The sequence below is a fragment of the Myotis daubentonii genome, chromosome 15, assembly GCF_963259705.1.
Source record: "Myotis daubentonii chromosome 15, mMyoDau2.1, whole genome shotgun sequence".
NCBI lineage: Eukaryota > Metazoa > Chordata > Mammalia > Chiroptera > Vespertilionidae > Myotis > Myotis daubentonii.
Genome location: NC_081854.1, coordinates 46,635,360 through 46,658,236, shown reverse-complemented (window position 1 = coordinate 46,658,236; position 22,877 = coordinate 46,635,360). Strand labels below are relative to the sequence as shown.

General features: G+C 57.6%; 3 protein-coding genes across 5 annotated transcripts; 2 read left to right on the top strand and 1 right to left on the bottom strand.

Moving 5' to 3' along the window:
• Positions 1–310: 310 nt before the first annotated feature.
• E2F4 (E2F transcription factor 4) lies at positions 311–6,698 on the top strand. 3 transcript variants are annotated; one of them, XM_059667789.1, is made up of 10 exons: positions 311–510; positions 939–1,048; positions 1,188–1,349; positions 1,670–1,713; positions 2,466–2,527; positions 2,734–3,037; positions 3,366–3,578; positions 5,364–5,411; positions 5,619–5,663; positions 5,752–6,698. In XM_059667789.1, the coding sequence occupies exons 1-10, from the start codon at positions 376–378 to the stop codon at positions 5,922–5,924; spliced, it is 1,296 nt and encodes a 431-aa protein (XP_059523772.1). In that variant the 5' UTR covers positions 311–375; the 3' UTR covers positions 5,925–6,698. The 3 variants fall into 3 exon arrangements, with proteins under 3 accessions (XP_059523772.1, XP_059523774.1, XP_059523773.1); XM_059667790.1 differs by having other exon boundaries at positions 312–510; positions 5,769–6,698; XM_059667791.1 differs by lacking the exon at positions 5,619–5,663 and having other exon boundaries at positions 5,769–6,698.
• Positions 6,699–6,916: 218 nt separating this feature from the next.
• Positions 6,917–11,371, top strand: ELMO3 (engulfment and cell motility 3). Its single transcript, XM_059667788.1, has 20 exons — positions 6,917–7,172; positions 7,309–7,349; positions 7,439–7,511; positions 7,683–7,733; positions 7,947–8,116; positions 8,200–8,299; positions 8,379–8,530; positions 8,611–8,689; positions 8,815–8,865; positions 8,951–9,073; positions 9,163–9,294; positions 9,379–9,480; positions 9,582–9,690; positions 9,797–9,933; positions 10,032–10,195; positions 10,300–10,412; positions 10,501–10,605; positions 10,708–10,790; positions 10,865–10,951; positions 11,039–11,371. Exons 1-20 carry the CDS (start codon positions 7,095–7,097, stop codon positions 11,249–11,251), a joined length of 2,163 nt encoding a protein of 720 aa, XP_059523771.1. The 5' UTR covers positions 6,917–7,094; the 3' UTR covers positions 11,252–11,371.
• Positions 11,372–13,408: 2,037 nt separating this feature from the next.
• LOC132216279 (F-box/LRR-repeat protein 2-like) lies at positions 13,409–17,981 on the bottom strand. The gene is made up of 5 exons (XM_059665446.1): positions 17,880–17,981; positions 16,222–17,214; positions 14,863–15,078; positions 14,592–14,735; positions 13,409–14,373 (listed from the first exon to the last, which is right to left on the bottom strand). The coding sequence occupies exons 1-5, from the start codon at positions 17,979–17,981 to the stop codon at positions 14,152–14,154; spliced, it is 1,677 nt and encodes a 558-aa protein (XP_059521429.1). The 3' UTR covers positions 13,409–14,151.
• Positions 17,982–22,877: the final 4,896 nt, after the last annotated feature.

Here is a 22,877-nt window from a genome sequence, read left to right as displayed (position 1 = left end):
CAGAGGGGCAGCTTATAGGAGTAGGAATTGGGGACACACATTGGGTTCCTCTGGCAGCGCGGTCTCCTCTCCGGAGACGGGTTGGCCACCCGGAAGGTTTTGGTGGCTCCCCCTTCTCTACTGCCTGGGCTGCCACCGACTTCCTCCACCTGGGCTGATTTCGTCCTTTTCGGCGGTTGAAAATTTGCTGACGGCCCCAAAGTTTTGCGGCCGTACCCGCGGAGAGGAATTGCCCCACGTTCCCTAGGAGAGAGCGGAACGGAAGCGGAAGCTGCGACGCTGGCGCCGGCGGCTGGGCGGTGAGGAACGGAAGCGGAAGTGGCGGCGGCGCCGGCCTGGCCTGGCCTGGCTGAGGGGAGGCGGCGGGCGGGCGCGATGGCGGAGGCCGGGCCACAGGCGCCGCCGCCCCCGGGCACCCCGAGCCGGCACGAGAAGAGCTTGGGGCTTCTCACTACCAAGTTCGTGTCGCTTCTACAGGAGGCCAAGGACGGCGTGCTTGACCTCAAGCTGGTGCGGTCCGGCCTGCGGGGCGGCAGAGGGGATGTTGGAATAGGCCTGGGCAGGCAGCGGGAACTCCTGGGGCGACCCAGCGGAGCCCTCGGAGAGCAAGCCGCCATCCGGGTGCTTTCTCCCAAGTGGGAGGTCGGGAGCTGTGTAGTTCGTTCGGCCGAGGCCACTGGGTGTCAGCCCTGTGCCAGGCTCAGGGTTGCAGGTGCTGGTCCTCGTGGCCCTCCCTGCCCGGGGAAAAGAGCATGGGAACGTCCGTGTAGTGTGTGCCGGGCCTCTTTCCACCCTGTGGTCCTGAGCTGCTGTGATGCCTGGGAGGAGGGTTGGGCCTGTCCACCCCCTTTCCAGCCCCCTCCAGGCCAAGTCTCCAGGTAGCTGAGGGTACACCTGAGAGTGGGGCTGAGCATCCTCCTCTCTGTTCTCTCTGCCAGGCAGCTGACACCCTAGCTGTGCGCCAGAAGCGGCGGATCTACGACATTACCAACGTGCTGGAAGGTATTGGGCTGATCGAGAAAAAATCCAAGAATAGCATCCAGTGGAAGTGAGTAGAGGCACCTGGGAGGGCAGTGGGATCTCCCATCCGGAAGTGTTGGGTGGGCGGTGGAGGGTGCAGGAGAGAGCAGGGTCCATGGGACCCAGAGCTCCTGGCAGGCCTCCTCAGCCCCCCTCCCTGGGCTCAGGGGCGTGGGGCCTGGCTGTAACACCCGGGAGATTGCAGACAAGCTGATTGAGCTTAAGGCAGAGATCGAAGAGCTGCAGCAGCGAGAGCAAGAGCTGGATCAGCACAAGGTGTGGGTGCAGCAGAGCATCCGGAACGTCACAGAGGACGTGCAGAACAGCTGATATCCTCCTGGCAGCCCCTGCTCCTGGGGTGTGGGCGAGGGGCCCTCTAGTCCAGCTGGGTTTGCATTGTGGTGTCCTGGCCCTGTCCCTCTGGGGAGGATGGTCCTGCAGCTCCTGGCCGGGTCCCAGCCTCCTTCTTCCCTCTCAGAGCCCCTCTCCCACCAATCTTGGTCTGTGATCCTTCCCTTCTAGACCCCAGACCCCAGGACTTTCTCCGAGGGCTTGTATGTTAGACCTCTGCTGAAGAGCTGGGTCTTCTGTGTGGTCTGCCATCTGTCACCATAGGCAGGGCATCAGTCGTTCTCCTTAACCCCCACACCTTGGCCTACGTGACTCATGAGGACATCTGCAGATGCTTTGCTGGTGAGCAGAGCCTGAGTGGGGGGAGATGGGGTTGGGGCTGGGCTGAGTCACAGCCCTGAGCAGTGGGTTCAGTATCTAAAGAGAGTTCTGTCTCTTAAGAGAGTTGCTGGGGCCTTCCCAAAGAGGAGTCAGGCAGGGTGAGTCCTGGGTGAGAGGATCACTGGGGCTCTATGGAGGCCACCCATACTGAGGGGATACAGGAATTCTGGGCTGGGTCTCTAGGTCAGTCCCCATCTGCATGGTGCCTTGGGTTTGGCTTCTCAGGTGTGAAGAGCAGACATAAGGGGAAAGTGTGTGTGCGTGTGTGCGTGTGTACCTGTACGTGTACGTGCGCTCATGCGTGCATGCTTATATGCAGGGGGCCATGATGCCCGCTTCCAACCTGCAGTTCGTTTACTTGCATTGTGGGTACAGGAGCTGTTCCTCCTCTGTCTTTGATCCCCCAGACCCGTCCTGGGGAAGGGATGTTGGCCTTGGCCAGAACACCTCTACCTAGGGAGCAGCCCTCAGTTGGGGAATGGGATACTCCTGGCCAGCAATTTTTTGTTCCACATGTTTAAATTCAGATTTTCTGGTTATTCACCCCTGGGGTCTTAGAAGGAGAAAAGCTTTAGTTTTCTGTCCCAGCCACTATGGGGATTGGGTGTCTAGCCCCTCAGAGACCGTGGTCTTCCTGCTCCAAGGAACAGGAACCCCCATTCCCAGCTCAGATTGAACCCCTGGGCCCTGACCCATCCCCCTTGTTATTCTAGGAGACACTCTTCTAGCCATCCGGGCTCCTTCTGGCACCAGCTTGGAGGTGCCCATCCCAGAGGTGGGTGCTCAGCTCAGGCAGGCGGGGTTGGCTGAGGGTGGGGGCTGGCTGTGGAGCCCGATAAGTCTCGGGTGGGGCGGGTAGGGGAGGCCTGAGGTTTCGGGTTATCTAGGAGAATGGGCAGCCTGGGGTGAGAGAGGGCACTGTGGCTCAAGGTCAGGCAGGAGCCAAGCCTGCTTCCAATTCCACCTGCCCCACACCTGCAGGGCCTCAATGGGCAGAAGAAGTACCAGATTCATTTGAAGAGTGTGAGTGGTCCCATCGAGGTGCTGCTGGTGAACAAGGAGGCATGGAGCTCACCGCCTGTGGCAGTGCCTGTGCCGCCACCTGAAGATCTGCTCCAGAGCCCATCTGCTCTCTCTACTCCTCCACCTCTACCCAAACCTGCTGTGGCCCTGCCCCAGGATGCCTCACACCCAAGCAGTCCCCAGGTCACCAGCACCACCACCATCTGTGCCCCTGCTAGCGTCGAAGCCCAAGGGATGGCCATTCCAGCAGCTGAGATCATAGGTGAGGCATGATGAGCAGCTGGTGATGGGGTGATCTCTGGGGCCGCAGAGGCAATACCTCTGTTGTGGGATGCTGTACTCAGAGCTGGAAGAGACCTTGCGGAGGTTGTCCTTTTCCTGGCCCTCAGCTGGCCTCCCCTTGCTGTGACAAGGGAGCCTTTTTTCTTTTTAAAAAAAAATATGACCTCTTCGGGGGTGACTGGCAATGCCTGACTCTCCTTGGGCCTGGGAACCAGGGCTGTAGTCATCCTGGCTGTGGGTTCTAGCACAGCCATTTTCAATATTCCATTTCCTGCCCCAAGTGATGGGTTTGGGCCATGTGGTTGCAGTGAGTGGCGGCCCTGGATCTGATAGCAAGGACAGTGGTGAGCTCAGCTCACTCTCGCTGGGCCCGGCAGCACTGGACACCCGGCCACTGCAGTCGTCTGCCCTGCTGGACAGCAGCAGTAGCAGTAGTAGCAGCAGCAGCAGCAGCAGCAGCAGTTCATCTGGACCCAACCCTTCTACCTCCTTTGAGCCCATCAAAGTGGACCCCACAGGTGGTGAGTACTTGTCCCATCAGGAGCAAGGAGAATCCAGCCTGAGCCAGTTTTGGGTCAGAAACAGAATTTGGGCTAGAAACCCAGCTCTCCTATCTCCTCAGCCAGAGCTGGCCAGCATGAGGGCCAGCCCTTGCTGTCAACCCTGCCTAGACCAGAGCTCTGCCAACGAGAGCGCGGAGCTTGGCCCCCCTCCGGTGCGGTGCCCCTCTGTCCCCCTTATTGGCCTGACCCGGAACTCCCCGGCCCTCTCTCAAGCCCTGCCTGCCACCCTGGACTTAGGTCTCAAGAAGGCAGAGCACTCTCTTGGGGATGGGGCTGTGGTATGGCCCTCAGGCTCCAAAGGTCGGCAGCCCCTTCCCTGGAGAGTGATGTTATCTGCCTGGATTCCATCTCCATCCTGTGCCTGAGTGTTTGCTTTTTCCAGGACTCGTTCTCCTCACCTCATAAACACCGCTCCCACTAAATGAGCATCCCTCTGAGTATCCCCCTCTCACCTTCCCTGTCTTCTCTCTGTCAGGACTCTGAAAAAGCCATCTCCACTCCACTTCGTATGTTGGTCTCCCAGTCACCCTTCGGTTGCAGCAGTTAGGACCCCTGTACCCACCTCACACCCCATGCTCTTGATACCCACCCCCGACTGCCAGCTCCAGCGCGTTTTGAGGCTCATGTGCCCTGCTGCTCTTTTGCTTCGTGTTGATGCTTTTTTTCTCCTTTGGCTTTAATGATACCAGCTCTTGGCTCCTCTTACCGGCTTCCCTTCTGGCCTCTCCCTGGCGCTTCCTTAACCATTGACACTCCCGGGCCTCTACCCCATTCCACACCTGCAGAGGGCTAGATGAGCCCCAGCCTCCGTCTTGCCTAGATCTTTTGCCTGAACTCCATGCTTGTGTCCACGTGCCTTCCTCTGCACATCCAATGGGCACTTCATTCCCATGTGTTCTCAACTAAAACTTGCTTTTCCAGTTGCAGCTCCTTCGACTCCTCACCTCACATCACCTAAGTGAGTTCAATTCCAGATATCTCTTATATCCCCAACACTCAGGATCACTGCCAGCCACCTCTCTCGTAAATTCTTCAGCATCCTCCTCTTTACCTCAACCGACAAGGGTCTGTCTGAAACACAGCCTGACTGGCATTCCTCTGTTTACAAAAGTACCTTTAATGGCTTCCTAAGGCCTGCTGGGTAAAACCAGAGCTCCTACACCTCGCCTATGACATCCCTGGTGATCAGCCAGCCGCGGCTCCTCCCAGCTTCACTTTCCTCTGCTTTGCATGCGCATCCTCCCGATGAGACTTTTGTAGCAGGGTTGTCACCCTGTAGCACCAGCCCCTGTTGAAGTGTCTGCCTCCTCTGCCAGGTAACCCTGCTCGGGTGTGCTGTCTGAGCCTGGCACCAAGGAAGTGCTCAGTAAGGGCAAGGATGGATAGGGCATTCTTCAGGCAGGATATCCTGCATCAGACAGGGTATCCTCCATCAGAGAGGGTATCCTGCATCAGTCAGCATATGCATGCTGGACCCAGAAAGGGAGTGGTCTGCTTGCCCTTCTGCAGCACTTCTGAGTTACAAGGGCGTACGGTCACCTCCAATGAGCCTTAGGTATCCTGGACTCCGCACTGAAGAATTTGTCAGCAAGGGAGACCAACAGATAATGCCAGCCTGGCTTAGGGCAGGGCCTTCCTCTCTTCAGCTATGTGGAACCCCAGGGTGGGTGGTATAGTATCTGAGAAAGTTGGGGGCTAGAGTGGGACCTCTGTGCCCTTGAGCATGGCTTTCTTATCTTTCAGTTCTGGAACTCCCCAAAGAGCTGTCAGAAATTTTTGACCCCACACCAGGTAGGGCCGTGTTCCTCCTTGGGGCTGGGAACGGGGCACAGCTTATTGGGTCTGGCAGCTTCTGAGGAAGCTTGGGGACGGGGTTATGATTGGTACCTGGACATAGTGTAAAAGTTCCTGATGGGAGCAGAGGGAGGTCCTCTTCATGGGCTTGGTGGGTGGAGAGGCAGGAGCCAGAATGTGAGTGAGGTCTCCCTCCTTCCCCAGAGTGCATGAGCTCGGAGCTACTGGAGGAGCTGATGTCCTCAGAAGGTGGGTGGCCCAGGAAGGTGGGCGGTGGGTGTGGGCAAGGGGTTGGGCGGCTGTTGTGGGGGGCCTTGGCCTTGACCTCAGGCCTCAGTCTGGTGCTCTCTGCAGTGTTTGCCCCCCTTCTCCGCCTTTCTCCGCCCCCCGGAGACCACGATTACATCTACAACCTGGATGAGAGTGAAGGCGTCTGTGACCTCTTTGATGTGCCTGTTCTCAACCTCTGACGGGGACATGCCCTATGTGGCTGGGACACAGACTGTCTAACCTGAGGGCTGCTTGGGGACCTCCTACATCTCAGCCGTACACACAGCTTGAGAGCACAGACTCCGGCTTCCCCAGCTTTCCCTCACTGCACAGTTCTGGCCACAGCTCCCACTCCTGCCTGCACTGACACCTGCATTGTGCTGGGAGAGCAGAAGGGGCTCAGCTCCCTCCATGGTGGAGCCAAAATATTTGCTTCTCCTTTTCTGGAGCCTTCCCCCACCTGTGTCCTCCCTGTGCCCCCCCTGAGCCCAGGCTCTGCTGCCACCCAGTGTCACAGAGTGAGGAAACACATTCACTCCATAGGGCAGCTTGTCTAACCTCCCCCTTGCCCTGTTCCTGTCAGCTCTCCCCCTCCCAGGAGGGAAGCTGGGGTGGGGCTGGGCACTTGCCAGCACCACTCCTTGCCTCCTTCACTTCTCTCCACCCCTTTACCCTAGAGCTCCTCCTGGACCTGTCCTGCCTCCCTTCTGCCTGGCCCTTACCCCTGACCACCTGTAGGTGATGTTGGGGGAAGGGGGAGGGTGCTAACAGGAACAGAGGTCTCTAGCTAGGAATCTGGGCAGGTGAGTCCCTGAGGATTGACCCAACCTCCCTCCTCCCAATAGCCCCTCGTTTATTCATTTACCCTCATTTAGAGCCATTTGCAGAGATTTAGAAAGATTTGCAGTAACAAATGGATTCCTATATAAAGATTATTTTTATACTTTTTTTCAACAAAAGGAAAATGTAATATTTGTACAGTGTCCAAGTGAATAAAGATCATGCCTAAGGCTATCTCTGGTCTGGTTTTTTTTTTGGCCCTCTCCCTGGGACCACTGGATTGGTGGTGGGACTGGGTGGGTCACCTTGCTGGGAAGGAGGTGTGGCGGAGCCAGCTGCCCGCCCTCCCTGCTCCACCTGCCGCACCTTGGGGCGGGGCGGGGCCGCCTCTTCAGGGCGGGGCAGTCCCGGCGCCGGCCTCCCACCCCCGGACTCCAACCCGGAACTAGCCTCGGCTCCCTCGGGAAAGCCGGCGCCGGGCCTGGAGTGGGCGCCTGGGCAGTGAGTGCGGGCCACGGGCTTCAGGCCTTGGACAGGGGCGCCCTCATTGTCCCCAGGGGCCCAGACCCAGTGCGCCCTTGGCAGGAGGCGCCAAGGTGGAAGGTACAGGTGTCCCGCCCCGGCTGGACCATGGCGCCCCCTCGGGACGTGGTGAAGATCGCCGTTCAGAAGCGTGACGCCATCCCGCAGCTCATCCAGCTGGACCAGGTCACCCGGCCGGGCCGGCCAACATCACCCCACTGCCCACCTCTGGGTCGCCCCCTTCCCCTCGAAACAGCCCACCCTCCCCCGTCCCCAGGTTCTTCCCCACTCCTGGCCCCGTGAGTGACGCCTTCACTTGCAGGCAAAGCCCCTGGCCGCTGTGCTGAAGGAGGTGTGCGACGCGTGAGTGCGGGCCTGGCCGGCCAGGGGGTGGGGAAGGGCAGGCGGGAGGGCCGCCCCTTTCCCGCCTCACTAAGCCTCCTCGCCCGCAGGTGGAGTCTGGCTCACTCTGAACGCTATGCCCTGCAGTTTGCTGATGGACACAGGAGATACATCACCGAGAATGTGAGCCCCTTCCCCCCTTTCGCCCCTTCTAACTCCTGATTCCTGACCTGATTCCTCACCCCTCATCCTCGGGGATCTCTCACTGAGTTCCAAATCCTCCCTCATTGACAACCCCAATTAACCAATCCTGAGAGCCCTTCTTGACTGCTCTCTCTCCTTTGTCTTCTCCAGAACCGCTCAGAGATCAAGAATGGCAGCATCCTGTGCCTCAGCACCGCCCCAGTAATGCCCCTCCTGGCCCCGCCCGCATTCCCTGCCCCGCTGGCTGCTGTGCCTCCTTCTGTTCCCGTGCCTCTCCCTGCCCCAGGTCCCGAGGCCCCAGTCACATCCCTGCAGTGCTCCACCTAGTGGACACCCCGGTCTCCACACCTCCAGTTCCCACTTCTTACCTCCACCCAGCCGCCTCACCTGAGCTTCTGCTTCTACCCCTGCCAGGACCTTGAGGCTGAGCAGCTGTTAGGTGTGCTGCAGAGCGGGAGTCGTGAGGGACGCCGGGAAGCCCTGCAGCACCTCGTCCTGCTGGCTCCAGACATGACCTTTGCCCAGGAGGTCATCAGCCGTGAAGGGCTTCAGAAGCTAGGCACCATCATTGAGGACGGGGATGAGTGAGCGTCGGGCTGTGGTGGGTGGTGGACATGGGGGGCTGGGGGTCCTGACTGGCCCTGCTCAGCCCCAGATATGCCCCCAGCCTAGGAGAGGAGCTGGCCCTCGCACTGCAGGCCTTCTTGGAGCTCATGGAGCACGGCGTGGTGTCCTGGGAGACGCTCAGTATCCCCTTTGTTAAGAAGGTGGGTGGGCTTTTCTAGGGACAGTGGGGTGGGGTTAGGATCTGGCCATGCATGCCGACAACCCCTACCCCTCTTACAGGTGATACGCTATGTGAACATGAACCTGATGGACGCATCTGTGCAGCCCCTGGCCCTCAGGCTGCTGGAGAGTGTGACCTTGAGCAGCCCTACCCTGGGCCAGGTGGTCAAGAGTGAGGTGCCACTGGACAGACTGCTGGTACACCTACAGGTGTAAGTGTCTGGGGTGGGGCACAGATGAAGGGAGTGGCGCCAGATGCTGGATGGCCGATTGAGTCCTCTTTTTGTCCCAGGATGAATCAGCAGCTGCAAACCAAGGCCATGGCACTGCTGACAGCCTTGCTGCAGGGGGCCAGCCCTGTGGACCGTAAGGTGGGTGTCCATCTGGTGGATGGATGAGGGGCAGGAGCTGGTGAGCACTGAGCTCTTCTGCGGGCCTAGGGTGGGTGCTCGTGATGAGGCTACATCATCTAAGCCCCCTTCCCGCCCACTCTCAGCACATGCTTGACTACCTGTGGCAGAGAAACCTTCGCCAGTTCATCTATAAGGTAGGAAGCCCTGGCCAGGCAGGCCCACCCACTCCTCCCCCCCCAGTGAGCCCACGCTTACACCCCTGGACTCGCTGTCCTCCAGAGCATCATCCATAGCGCAGCACCACTGGGCGACGAGATGGCTCACCACTTGTACGTACTGCAGTCCCTTACACTGGGGTTGCTGGAGCAGCGCATGCGGACACCACTGGACCCCTACAGCCAGGTGGGTGCCTTTGGGATACAGAGGCTGGGGGCAGCCGGAGCTTGGCCTTGAATCTGTGATCGTGACCACCCCCAAATAATGACCCTCAGGAGCAGCGGGAGCAGCTGCAGGCCCTGCGCCAGGCTGCCTTTGAGCTGGAAGGGGAGTCTCCCAGTGCCGGGCTGAGTGCCGACCGGCGCCGTTCCCTCTGTGCCCGGGAGTTCCGCAAACTGGGCTTCACCGTGAGTGACCCCTGCCTCAACCCCGGGCTGCCGTTGTTCCAGAGGACTGGGGCCCTTCCTCAGCTGCCTGTCCTCGTCCCCCAGAACAGCAACCCCGCTCAGGACCTGGAGCGCGTGCCCCCCGGCCTGCTGGCCCTGGACAACATGCTCTACTTCTCCAAACATGCACCCAGTGCCTACAGCCGGGTCAGTGTTGGGGTGTGGGCAGAGCGGGATGCCTGCCTGTGATGGGTCCCCATGGGCTTAGCTGTGACTCTCTGCTCCTTTCTCTGCTCCCACCACCCCAGTTTGTGTTGGAGAACAGTAGTCGTGAGGACAAGCATGAGTGCCCCTTTGCCCGGAGCAGCATCCAGCTGACGGTGCTGCTGTGTGAGCTGCTCCGTGTCGGGGAGCCCTGTGAGTGGGATTGGGCAGTGTGTCCGGGAACGGGGGACGGAAGGGCAGAGAGGGCCAGGGGCTTCACATACTTCCTCCCTGAGCCCCTCCTGCCCCCCTGCTCCAGGCTCCGAAACGGCCCAGGACTTTTCACCCATGTTCTTCAGCCAAGACCAGAGCTTCCATGAGCTCTTCTGTGTGAGCATTCAGCTTCTGAATAAGACCTGGAAGGAGATGCGGGCCACACAGGAGGACTTTGACAAGGTGGGTGGGTGGGAGCTGGAGACCTGGGCCAGGGCAGGGGGCTATGCAGGGTAGGGGTCCAGAGCTCAGACCCTGAACTGAGCCTGGGGTGGCCCCAGGTCATGCAAGTGGTCCGGGAGCAGCTGGCCCGTACGCTGGCCCTAAAGCCCAGCTCCCTGGAGCTCTTCCGAACCAAGGTGAACGCACTCACTTACGCGGAGGTGCTGCGACTGCGCCAGACGGAGCGGCTGCATCAGGAGGTCACGCTCGCCCCTCCCATACTGTGAGTGGGTGGGGATGGGTCCCAGTCCTAGCCCCCCTTTCCCTGGTACCCCATGGGCCTGTCCCAGGTCAGTTTCAGTCAGCAAACCCCCTCCCCCCACCCAGGGAGCTTCGGGAGAAGCTGAAGCCAGAGCTCATGGGCCTGATCCGCCAGCAGCGTCTGCTCCGCCTCTGCGAGGGCACACTCTTCCGCAAGATTAGCAGCCGGAGACGCCAGGGTTGTTGAGGGGGCAGCGGGCAGAGAGGGTCTGGCCTGGGTCAGGGCCCCTCTGCTCACTCCTTCCCTCTTCCCCTTGCTGCCCATAGACAAGCTGTGGTTCTGCTGCCTGTCCCCCAACCACAAAGTGCTGCAGTATGGGGACGTGGAGGACGGTGCCAGTCCACCTGCCCCCGAGAGCCTCCCAGAACAGCGTAAGGAGGGCAGGGACAGGGACAGGACACCTGCTCCCCCAGACCTCCCCATGCCCCGGGACGCCTGGGGCCCCGGTGGTCAACCCAGTCTTCTTCCCGCAGTCCCAGTGGCTGACCTCAGGGCACTGCTGACCGGCAAGGACTGCCCCCACGTCCGGGAGAAAGGCTCACTGAAGCAGAACAAGGTGAGGGCAGGGGCCTGGGCTCCTTCCCACTTGCCCTGCCCCCTGCTCAGTGCTCATGGCTCCCTTCCTCCCAGGACCTCTGTGAGTTGGCTTTCTCAGTCAGCTATGACCACGGGGAGGAGGAGGCGTACCTCAACTTCATCGCCCCCTCCAAACAGGAGGTGAGTGTCTGGGCAGGCTGAGCTGAATTGGGCAGATGGGCCGGGGAAGAGGCTGGCAGGTCCTCATGGAGCCGTCCCCGCCCCCAGTTCCACCTGTGGACAGATGGGCTGAGCACCCTGCTGGGCAGTCCCATGGGCAGTGAGCAGACACGGCTGGACTTGGAGCAGCTGCTGACCATGGAGACCAAGCTGCGCTTGTTGGAGCTGGAGAACGTGCCCATCCCTGAGCAGCCACCCCCCATCCCCCCGCCCCCCACCAACTTCAACTTCTGCTATGACTGCAGTGTCACTGAACCTTGACAGGTTGGCTGAGGGCCACAGCTGCTGCCACTGTGGTGGCCGTGAAGGGTGGAGTGTGCAGCAGTGCAGACACCCCGGCCAGCAGAGGCTGCAGCAGGAATAAAGTCTGCTTGGCTCCTGGGTATGTGTCGAGCCAGCTGTGAACCCTGTGGGCCAAGCCTGCCTTCAAACTCGGTTGGTGCAGGAGATGTGGGCATCAGGCCAGGGCCACAGCTTGGGGCCACAAACCTGGGCAGCTACAGTTGAGGGGCTTGTCCTTCCTCAGGATGAGTCCTCAGCCTCCCTCAGTGCTGGGCCTGCAGACAGGGATGGCCTGTGTTTGGGAGGCACCAACCAAGAGAGGGCTGGTGCTACCAGCCAGGTGAGGGAGGAGGCACGGCCCCAAGTGGAGGCCTTCCTGGGCAGCATTCACAGGGGCCTAATGTGGGAGCCACGTTTCCAGAGGCCGCTGAGAGTCTGAGCTCAGTCCTGAACCTTGCTTGGCAGCCCCCTGTCCTTTGTGGGACTTGGAGAACCTCGGGTGGGAGCAGGACAGGAGAGATGTGAAGCTGGGCCTGCCTTGTGTTGAAGGGCAGATGTAAGATTCCAAAAGACATCCCCCAGTGGTGGGAGGATATTCTGACAAGAAGGAGTTCAGTGCAGGAAGCCTGCATTCTGATTAAAACCCACTGCAGGAGGGTGGGATGGGCACAGGAAGGCCAGAGCTCCTGGGATCAGAGGTGGCTGGGGGATTGGGCCCAGCTGGAGGTCATGCCCGGAGGCTCTGGTCATGGACCTCCAGCCTCTGAGACCAAGAGGAGCAACCCTGCCCACAGGACAGACTGAAAGCGTCGCCATCCACTGACCTCCTTTTCCACTCTTCTTGCTACCTCTTCCCCGGCAACTCCTCAAATGTCTTTTTAAACAATGTTAACCATCAACATGGTGCCTTGAAAAGTGATGAAATGACATCTCCTTTGGGGAATGTACTGAGCTTCCCCTCCCCAGCTATGCTTCTGACTCAGGCACCCGGAGACTTCCCACCACATTTGGAATAACTGCTGTTTAGTTCAAGGTGGAAGTAGGGGTGGGGATCCCAGATGCTGTTAAGTCTCCCAATACTCCTTGTCTGGTGGTCCTTTGTGCAGGCCACCATCATCTTGACAAGAACCTCCTGGTTTCCTGTCTCCAGTCTTCTCAATACCAGCTACCCGAGCTGTTCTAGCAAACACGAAGCTGATCTGATCACACACACTACCCCCATCCTGTATTCGTCAGTGTCTCCCTGTTGTCCAGGGGGTAATGGTCATGGTACCATGATGGGCAGAGTAGAGATGGGTTGCAGACATGTATGTGGTTTAGGCCCTGTGCAGGGTTCTCCGTGCTTGGCCCCTGCTGGCACCCTCCCTGCACCCTGTTGGGGCCTAGACACCCCCACCCCAGTGTCAGCTCTGGCCTGCCATGTGCACCCCCGTCCCTTCTGCCTGATTGCCCCTTCTCTCGCTTCTCATTTTTTCTGCCTTGAGTCCTTCCTTGACCTCCCAGGCTAAGCTCGTGACTCCCCTGGGTCCCCAGCCCCAGGTGCTGTTGCTGTTTGTGCACATGGCTGTCCCCGCCTGTTGGCTGATTTGCTTCTCCAACTGCCCTGGCGGCTGGGAGAGCTTCACCACTTCTGAATCCCCACAAAAAGCAGGCACTCAGGCAGCCCAGTTGGCTGCTCCTAGAACTGATGGACAGATGGACAAAGTGGAGGTGGACGTATGGAGGGCCCGACAGACTTTCTAAGAGCTGCTGTTGAGAATTCCCTGGCAGTTTAAGAGGTTGGACTAGATGACCTCTAAGGACCCTTCCTACCCAGCGAGGCTATTCGCTATCCTCTTTCTTGCCTCCCTGCCCGCCCCCCCCCCCCGAAGACCACCTCATGGACTATGGCATCGTTGATCAGTATGTTCCTGGGGTCTGGCTGGGTCCAGTGCACACAGATGTGCCTTTGCTACAGGACCTGCCTAGGAGCTCATGCTGGGAGAGGCCTCCAGACTTTTGGAACCTCCCACCATACGGGGAAGCTGGGACCTGCTAGGGGCTTCTATGGGGCTTTGGGCCACACCCGAGGAAGTTGTCTGGCGTTTCCTCCCTTGTCCCTGGACAGGGCAGGGCTGCTTCAACTGAGGTGGGGAGGGGAGAGAACTTAAAATAAAGAGGTAGAATCTGGAATTTTTAATCTTGTTTGGGTTTACAACAAAGATAAGGCTTGGCTGCTAAAGTTCAGCGCTGGTAGGGGACTGGGAACTACTAGAATAGGGAACAAGGTAGGGCATAGGCCTTGGATGGAAGTAGGCAGAGCAAGAGGGGGGTCTGCTCCTCTCCAGCATCCGACCCAGCCACCTATGGGCCTGGGGCTTCCAGACCCAGGCCTGGCCAGGAGATCAGGAGCTGGCATTTCCAGGGGCCTCATGTAGCTGGCAAGCCCCCTGCCAGGCTGGGGTAGGAAGCACCCCAGGCTGCCCTGGATTAGCCCCACCTCCAGTCCTTGCAAAGGTGTTTATAGCTTAGGGAAGGAGCCCTGGGGTCTGTAGCAGAGGGAAACAGGAGGCACTGAGTCAGACTCCAGGTTAAGAAGCCAGGGCTAGGGACATGAGGCTGAGCCACAGGGCCGCTTACTGACCTGGCCTCAGAGTGTTAGGGTCAGGTCAGCCCCTCCCACGAAGCGGGACTGGATGCAGATCACCTGGGGCAGTTGGGCTTGGAATCGCCTGACAGCAGCTATGCTAATACCAGGGCACATGGCGACATCTAACATCTGGATCTGCTTGCACGCCTGCCCAGTGGTATCCAGCGTTCTGCAGGAAGGCCCGGTGTGAGTGCCTGACCCGAGGCCGGTCCCAGCCCAGCCCAGCCCCTGCACTGGCATTGTTGGACACTCACTGCTCTGTGAGCCGACTGCAGCTGGACAGGTTGAGGTGCTGCAGCCTCGGCCAGGAGCTGGCTGCCTGGGCCCAGCCCTCGTCACTGAGGAGGCTGCAGTGACTCAGTGCCAGGCGCTCCAGGCTAGGGCAGCCCCTGGCCACAGCCACCAAGCCGTTATCTGTGAGTGCTGGCAACAGGCTCAGTGACAACTGCCTCAGCTGGGGGAACTGGAGCACCTGTAAGGATGGAGGATGTGGGGCTGGGGTGTAGTATGGCACTGGAGCCAAGGGCCAGGGGCTCTTCTAGGTTCCCCACCGCCAGCAAAAGGAGAGGCCATACACAGCAGAAGCCAACAAGAAAGGAACTTTTTCTAAGCAAAAAGCGGGGGGAGGGGGGAGCAGGCCCCTGGCTCCGGCCCCAGATCCTCAGCCTATCCACACCCCCAGTCCCACACCTGTGCCAAACTGGCATCAGTCAGCTTGCTGCAGGCTGTGAGGTCCAACTCCTGCAGGGCCTGCAGCATGAGCAGGGAGGGGCCCTGTGGCTGGGGAGAAGGGTCCATGGGGCCTGAGGCCTGATGCTCCAGCTCTCGGTGTGGCTGTGGGAAGAGACCCCTGCTTCTCAGTTCCTCCTGAGTTTGGCCCTCAGATGCTCCTAGAGAGAGACTCAGGAGGGCAGGTGAACCCAGGGACCACCCACCCGTCATGACCTTGAGGGTCCCACACCTGGGCTTTCTGTGCTGGCTCCTCACTGGGTTCCCCCAGCCCCAGAAGCCCCCAGTCACGAAGCTCCTTGCACCAGGCCAGGCGCAGGACTGAGAGGGGAGTGAGGTAGGTGCAGATGGCCTGCAGGGTCCGGTTGGTGAGGGCCACGCAAGAGGATAAGTCTAGCACTCTGAGACTCGGTCCCAGCGCTGGGATCAGGGAGAGCACTGAGGTGTCCTAGGAGGAAAGTGGAGAAGGGAGAGAGTAATGGAAAGATGGCAAGGGTCACTTAGAAGGTTCTGGCCCGACAGGCAATAAGGAGCTAGCAGAGGGCCCACGGAGGGAGGCGATGATGTCCCTGTGCTGGTAAAGGTTGGAGTGGACATAGGGAGCCATGGGGCTAGGACACCAGGAGGAGTTTGCTGGAGGATAGCGCTTGGCTGGGGCCGGAAAGATGCTGGTAGAAATGTCTCAGGTATCTGCCCTGACTGTGCTCCCAGTCTCTGCTGAAGGGGTGGGCTGAGGCTGCCCGCTGACCACAGCTTATTGGACTAGTGGTGGACATCTGACCCAATCAGATTGTGAAGCAGAACTGTGAGGTCACAGTGGGCACAGGGCTGCTACCTGGCAGAAGCAGTCATGGTGGGGGGAGTGGGAGCTAAGGGCGGAGGAGAATAAACTGGTTTGTAGAGAGATACAGAGACACAAGAATGTGAGGCTCCAGTGTCCAGCTAAGAGACAACAGTGGTAAAAGGAAGATGGAGGCGGGCAGGGGAGGAGAGGTGCTGTGGGGAAAAGGTTAAGAGGCGGTTTTCAGGTTGGGAATACCCTGGTCACATGGATAGACTGAAGGAATAGCCCACTAAACAAGACTGCCATTGCCAAGACAGGGACGCCACCCAGAGGGACAGGGCTGAGCCCTATTGAAGAGACCGGCTTCAGATAGAAAGTGACTCTGCTGCCTCCACACCACATTACCCCCCTCAGGCCCTGCCTGAGAAGCCTCTTCTGTGTAACCTCGGTGCCCCTCCCCACAGGGCTCAGTTCTGTCACCTCCTCCTCCAGCCTTCCTAGCCCCTGGAACACCTGCTTTTAGTGCCTCCAACTGCAGTGGTCACTGAGCACTTGGCATGCCCAGTGGGTGCCACCTCCTGGGCTGGGCCTCCCTTTACCTGAGCCCACAGTGGGAGCTGCCAGGAGGGTACTGGGGGCCGCACAGCCACACTGTCTTGTCTAGGCCCCTTTCCCCTTCCAGAATGTGTTCCCAGTTCCGTTCTAACTACTTGGACACAAACACTGGGGGGGCAGTTTCTCCCTCGTGCCACACCTCCACTTCTCCCAGCCCTGGCCCTGGGGAGGGAGGGAGGGGCGGTGGCTCACCTTGAGTGAGGAGCAGTAGGCCAGGCTGAGAGAGGCCAGTGGGGGTGGAGCTCTGCGCACTGAGCCCAGAGCCTGGGCCAAGGCCCGCCCGCTCACTAGGCAGCACTCAGCCATGTCCAGGCTCTGCAGCTTCCGCAGGCCCCCAAGGGCTGTGCACCCCGCATCCGTCAGCCGCTGCAGCTTCCTTAGGCTCAGGCGCCGCAGGTGCCGCAGGCCCCGGCTCACAGCCAACAGTGCCCCGTCGGCCAATTCTGAGCACCCGCTGAGGTCCAGGGAGGTAAGGCCTGGCTGCTGGCGGCAAAGGGCAGCCACAGCCTCTGTGGAGAGGTCCCGGCAGCTGTGCAGGCTCAGCTCCCGCAGCTGTAGCCCGGCCACCTGGCCCAGGGCCTGCAGGGCCTCGGGTGGCAAGCCAGTGCCACTCAGGTCCAGGGCGCGCAGCCTAGCAGCCCGCTCCTTCACGAACTGCAGCAGGTTGTGGAAGGAAAGTTGGGATGGGGAGGAGTCCTGGGGGTTGATGGAGCCCCAGGCTGGGCCTAGCTCGAAGGTGAGGTGACAGTAGGCCAAGGAGAGGCACTCTAGGCTGGGGGCACAGCCGCTTAGCCTGTTGAAGCTGAGGTCTGCCAGGTCTCGCAGGCCAGCCAGGTTGAGCTCGCGGAGGCCGCTCAGTGCCTGCCGGACCTGCTGTGCTGTTTCGGGTTGAGCTAGCAGTGTGCCCGATACAAAGAGGCTGTTGCAGCCACTGAGGTCAAGGCTACGCAGGGCCGGACAGCCCAGGATCAGGGTCACAAAGGAGGCCTCTGTGGGGCTGCCCCCACCAAGGCACAAGCTCTGCAGGTGGGGGCCCAGGTGGTAGGCAATAGACTGCAGCACCTGGTGTGAAGCTGGTGAGCCATCCAGGTTGGTCAGGCCGATGCAGGAGACGCCCCTGAGGCCCAGGCTCTTGATGGTTGGGAGAGAGGCCGAGGACACAGGGATATTGTACCGCACATTTATCTAAAGGGCAGCAGCAGACTTGGGTTAGCCCTCTCACCTCAGAGGGTGCTGGGCATCAGATCTGGTGGCAAGTTGCTGGTTAGAGGTTCAGGTCAGGGAAGGACCCTTCTACACAGGGGGCCCACTATGGTATGAAATGTCATGTGTGGTTGAGGGGTGCTGGTGGGAAGTGAGAGCTGGAGGACAAGTCACACTGGGGCCCAAGGGGATTGATGACTAAGGGGAGGACAGGAGATTAGTGATGGATGGGTCTAGATGCCTATGGAGTCCTGTGAGGAGTGGGGAGTTGGCATGCAGGGTACAGGAGGGGTAGGGGATGGCCTGGAGGAGGTCCAGGGAGCAGGAGGACCCCAACCTTTGGGACTTGCAGAAGGTGGCCCTGAGACCCATGGGCTCAGCCGCTGGTATTAGCTAAAAAGCAACCAGCCTTCGCTACTTTCTTAAGAGCATATAAATAGCCCTCAGATCAGCTGAAGGCGGGAAGAAGCGAGGCAGGTGTCACTCACCACAACCCGCTGTGGCCCAGATGCCAGAGATCTGGGGCAGGCAGTGAGGCTGAGGCCCCCTGGTGGCTTCAGTGTCTCAGCCACATGTTTGCAAAAATGGGTTTTGTGTGTAAGTGAAAATGTGTGCATGCATGCATGTGTGTACGTGCACACACTAACTCGTGTGAGCTCCACAGGCTCCAGAGTTTGAGAGTGCTTGTGATTCCCGAGAATCTTCTCTGGAGGGTCCGTCTTATCCAGGTAAGGAAGGAGAGCCTCCATTTCTGGGGAGGAACCAAGAGAATGAATCTTTGCCCATCCGGTGTGGCTCAGTGGTTGAGCATCAACGTATGAATTCCCGGTCAGGGCACATGCCCCGGTCGCCGGCTTGGACCCCAGTGTAGGGCGGGCAGGAGGCAGCCAATCAATGAGTCTTTCTCATCAATGATGTTTCTACCTCCCTCTCCCTTCCTCTCTGAAATGAATGAATGAATCTCAGGGGCGCCGAGGCAGTTGAGCTGGCCCTGCCTTGGAGGAACAGGTGAGCGAGAGTGGGGAGCAGACAGCTGAAGCGGGGGAGGCCGGAGGCCAGCTCAGGGCTAAGTCATTGTGGGAATAAGCTGGCTTGTGCAGGAGCTCGGGGAGCCCCCAGCTAACGAGGTGTTTCACAAAACCTTCCCTGACCTTGTGCCAGAGGGAGCTAAAGTGCAGTGGGTACAGATCTTTGTGGAACAGGTCTGTGGCAGAGGGAGAAGAAGGTTTGGCTTCTAAAATCCTAGCCCTGTTCCTCTGAGGATGCCCAGGTTGCAGGCAAGTGGTACTCAGAGAGGCTCTTGTCTTAATGTATCAACACAATCCTGATGCAGGAAAGCAAGCTCCCTGGAAAACTGCCCTGTCAGCAACTGTAGAACCCACATTCCCTGCGGTGCCCCACAGAACAGCAAAGAGCAGAAAGGTAGACATGGCATGTAACGTGCACTCCTGTAAGATATCCGTCCACAGGCTCCTCCCAGGAAGACACATGGAACTCAGCCCCAGGTGCGGAGAAACCAGCCTGACTTCTGCCAGAGAGAAGCAGTCATCTATGGCTACCGTGGTGTCATCATGGGGAGGCGTGGGTGGTAAGTCATGGGGACCAGCTCCTGGCTGCTTCCACAGGGACTGGGGGGGTCAAACCAGGTTTCCTTTCCACACCCCCTCCCCTGAGCGAGGTACAGCAGGCCTCCCGCCATTTCCACGCCCTGCGTGCCAGATGAGCCAGTCTGATGATGCATGGAGTGAACTGTGGCTGGGGGAGTGCAGAGCCTGCTGGTTACCCAGGCAGCACCCGCCCCCTCGGCCACCCCCGCAGGCCCCAGCTCCTTCTGCCTTCAGTCTTCCTTCTTTACCTTCCTTCCTGAGCCCGGGGCTGTGGGGTGTGTGTGTGTGTGGGGGGGGGGGTGTGTGGGGGGGGTGGGGGGGGGAAGGTGGGGGGAAGGTGTGGAATGTTCTCCTCTCTCCCACTGCCTCCCTATAAACAAGGTAGACAAACAGTGAAGGAAGGCACTGGCAGTCAGCCCGGGGTCCAAGTTCAAGGCTGGTAACAGTGAAAGCCACTGGATAAAGGGGCAGGGCCTGGCCTAAAGGACTTCCAGCTCAACTGCCTCCCTGCTCTCCACCAATTTTCTTGGTGGGGAGGGGGCAGCCTCTAAGTCATCACCTGGTGGTGTAGCCTGGATTCCAAGTGCAGGAGCCCAGGAGCAGCCTTTTAGGGACATGTATCACCTGTGGGGGGCAGAGCAGCAGGCTCCAAGGTCCCTGAGTTTGGTCCCGGTATAGCAAGCTCCCCAGGCCCTAGAGGAAGATGCTTCTAGAGCAGTGGTTCTCAACCTTCCTAATGCTGTGACCCTTTAATACAGTTCCTCATGTTGTGGTGACCCCCAATTTCATTGTTACAAATTGAACATAATGAAAGCATAGTGATTAATCACAAAACAATATGTAATTATATATGTGTTTTCCGATGGTCTTAGGCGACCCCTGTGAAAGGGTCGTTCCACCCCCAAAGGGGTCGCGACCCACAGGTTGAGAACCGCTGTTCTAGAGGCTCAAGGGAGGACTATAAGGGTACCTACTCCAGATTTAGCCGCCCTATCCACAGAGGGGCCAGCTAGCCCTTGGTCTCCTCCTTTCCCAATGCTGGTGTCTTCAGAGTAAACGCAGAGTCCTTTGGGAAATGCCCTACACCTGCTAAAAGTGACACGTGTCCTTTGACTGTGAGGCCAGGATTTCGTTGTACCTACTGAAGCCCGAGCTGAGGCTCCAGGCCTCTGTGTGCAGACTTGGAGGCCACCTGATGGAGGAACGGCCCTCTCTCTGCTGGTACAGAAGCCTAAAACGAACTCACCTGTTCTCTAGGAGGCCTTGGGGAGACAGGCCCTGGAACTCAGGGGCTTTGGTGTTTAGAGAGGAGTTAGATCTCCAGGTGAAGGCAGAGGTGAAGGCAGAGGAGGGCAGAAGCTGAAATGTCCTAAGTTCTTCACAGTGACCAACCCAGCAGCAGGCAACTAGCCTCCAGCCCCCACCCCTGGGAACAGGCAGAGCCTGGGTGTATGTCGGGGGGCTGCTTTGTCTACTTTCTTATTTGAGAAAAATTGGGAGTAAATGGGGCAGGTCAGGGAAAATAAGAAGCCACTGAGTCCAGCATCCTAGCCTGGCCTGGTGAGCCGGAACCTTCCATAGCATCTACTAGCTGGGCACTACCTCCTTATCATCCTGCCTGGAAATCCAACTACCAACTAGATTTTACCATCCAGATGTCTCATACTTCAAGTTTTAAACAGGTCCAAATCAAATTCCTTCAGACAGTAAGCTCAATGACACTGGATAGGTAACTCAGCAACAGGCCCTCCACATTTAATATGTGACAAATTCGGATTCCAATCCAGCAGGGAAGGGGAAGGGAGGATTATACATAAATGGTATTTGGGCTAATTGAAAACTAATCACTTGAGCTTCTATCTCATAGCATAAATCAAAATAATTTCACTGATAGAAACAATATAAAGATTCACGCTGTAAAACAGAAGAAGCAATTTTGCTGTGAGCAAAAAGAAAGTCTAATAAAAAAACAAGAAAACACGAGTGTATATTTACCAAATCTCTGAAGAGGCAAGGGACCCTAATTTTAAAAAGCAATGGAAGAGCCACCGGTGTGGCTCAGTTGATTGAGCATTGTTCCATGCACCAAAAGGTTGCCAGTTAACCATTCCCAGTCAGGGCACATACCCTGGTTGCGGGTTTAACAGGAGGCAACAGATCAATGTTTCTCTCTCTCTCTTTCCCTCCCCTCCCTCCCCCTCTCTCTATAAAAATCACTAAAAACATGTTAAAATAAAAAGCAATGGAAGAAATAAAAAAAGGATATTCAAAATCAACAACATATTAGTTTAATCTCTGTATCTCATAAATATACATATATCTACAAATAAAATTAAAAGGCAAACATACTAGGAATATATTTCAATAAATATGTAAAAGATTAAGCTCTTTAATATATAAAAATTGTATACAAATAGATAAGAAGAATACCTAGACCCCAATAGTTAAATGGATAAAGAACATGAATAAACAAAAGAGGGAAATATAAATGGTCAACTAATGAGAAAACTATTCAACCTCAGTAATATGTAAAAATTAAAACAAGGAGTTACCATTGCTTGCCTTTCAAACTCGGACCGATGTCTGCATTCACCTCCAAGCTGGGCTGTCTCCCTATTCTCTGCCTCCCCCTCTCCAGCCCACTCTGCACTGCAGAATTCTAAGAAACAAATCACCCTGTGTCACTCCCCAGCCTTAACATTCCTTTAAAGGCTCCAGGATGGTAACCAGGAGAAAACCCCAGCAATGCCACCTGGCACATCTACCAGCTTGTAGCCTGACCCCTTTCTAGCCTTATCGCTTACCACTTGTCGTACACACATCTACGCTCGTTACTGGGAACTTGTGCGGTTGTTTCCAGAACTATTTCACACCTTGGTGCCTTCACCTGTGTTGCTACCAGTCCTTGAAGGCCAACCTTCATCCTCACCCTATTCCTTCAGGAAGCCCTCCCCGAAGCTGCTGGTCTTTGGATGTCCTTCCTCATGTTCCCGGTGCACCCTTCATTCCAATGTCACAGCACTGAGCACAGGATGTTATGATCACTTGTCTTTCTCCTCCACTGGACTATGGGCTCCTCGGGGGAGGGGCTATGCCTTATTCATCCGTAGAGTCCCAGAGCCAAGTATGTACGCACATAATGTATGTATGAATATGTAGGATGAATACATGGATGGACGATGTATGAGCAGGGCCATGAGCAAGCGGATGTGAGAGACAACTGAGAAAGGGCCAGGTGAGGGTGGGCACCTTACCTCCCGAAGGGCATTCTGGGCTGCGTAGTACCAAGCCCGACTCACGAGGGAGGCCTCTTTCTGATCTGACAGAGGCAGGAAGCTCAGAATATATGTGAGCATCTGAGGGGAAAAGAGAGGGCATTGGGGCTGTTAGAGCTGGGGGCCTGGGGAACTTTCTCTGGCTGATAGCACAGCAGGGCTGAGGGGACGAGATCACTGGCTTCTACTTTATCTTGAATCCTAAGCTTCACAGAGTCCTCATGTCCCATCTCTGCCTCCCAAGTATCTTTGCTGTGAATGAACCTTTACTTTGTCTGGATACAGGATTGTACAGACTGATAAAAATCAAACTTCCTGCTCAGTTCTGTCATAAGAGCCTGGGCATTGGAACCAGATCAACCTAATTCAAATCCTTACTCTATCAACTGACCTCTCTGAGCCTTGTTGTTCTTATCTGCAAAATGGCAGTGGTATGAGGTCTAATATATATTGTGAGAATTAAATAACATATCTTGCATAGGATCTACAACATAGCAAGTCGGGTGCTGCTCTGATTTCCAGGAAGGTATACGCCTTCTTCCTGCCCTTGTAGATCAGGCTCTGGGAACCCACTCTTTCCCCGTCTTCTCCACTGCCAACTTGCCTTCTCAGCTGCTAAGAAATGATCCCAGCAAGACCCAGCTGAGGAGGCTCAGGCCCTCGCTACACTTATGCTCTATGAGGCTGGTGGGAGGGGTGGGGGAGGTTGGAAGCCCTATTATAGGGAACTGTAAAGGGAGTCGGCTGTGAGGCCAGGAATGAT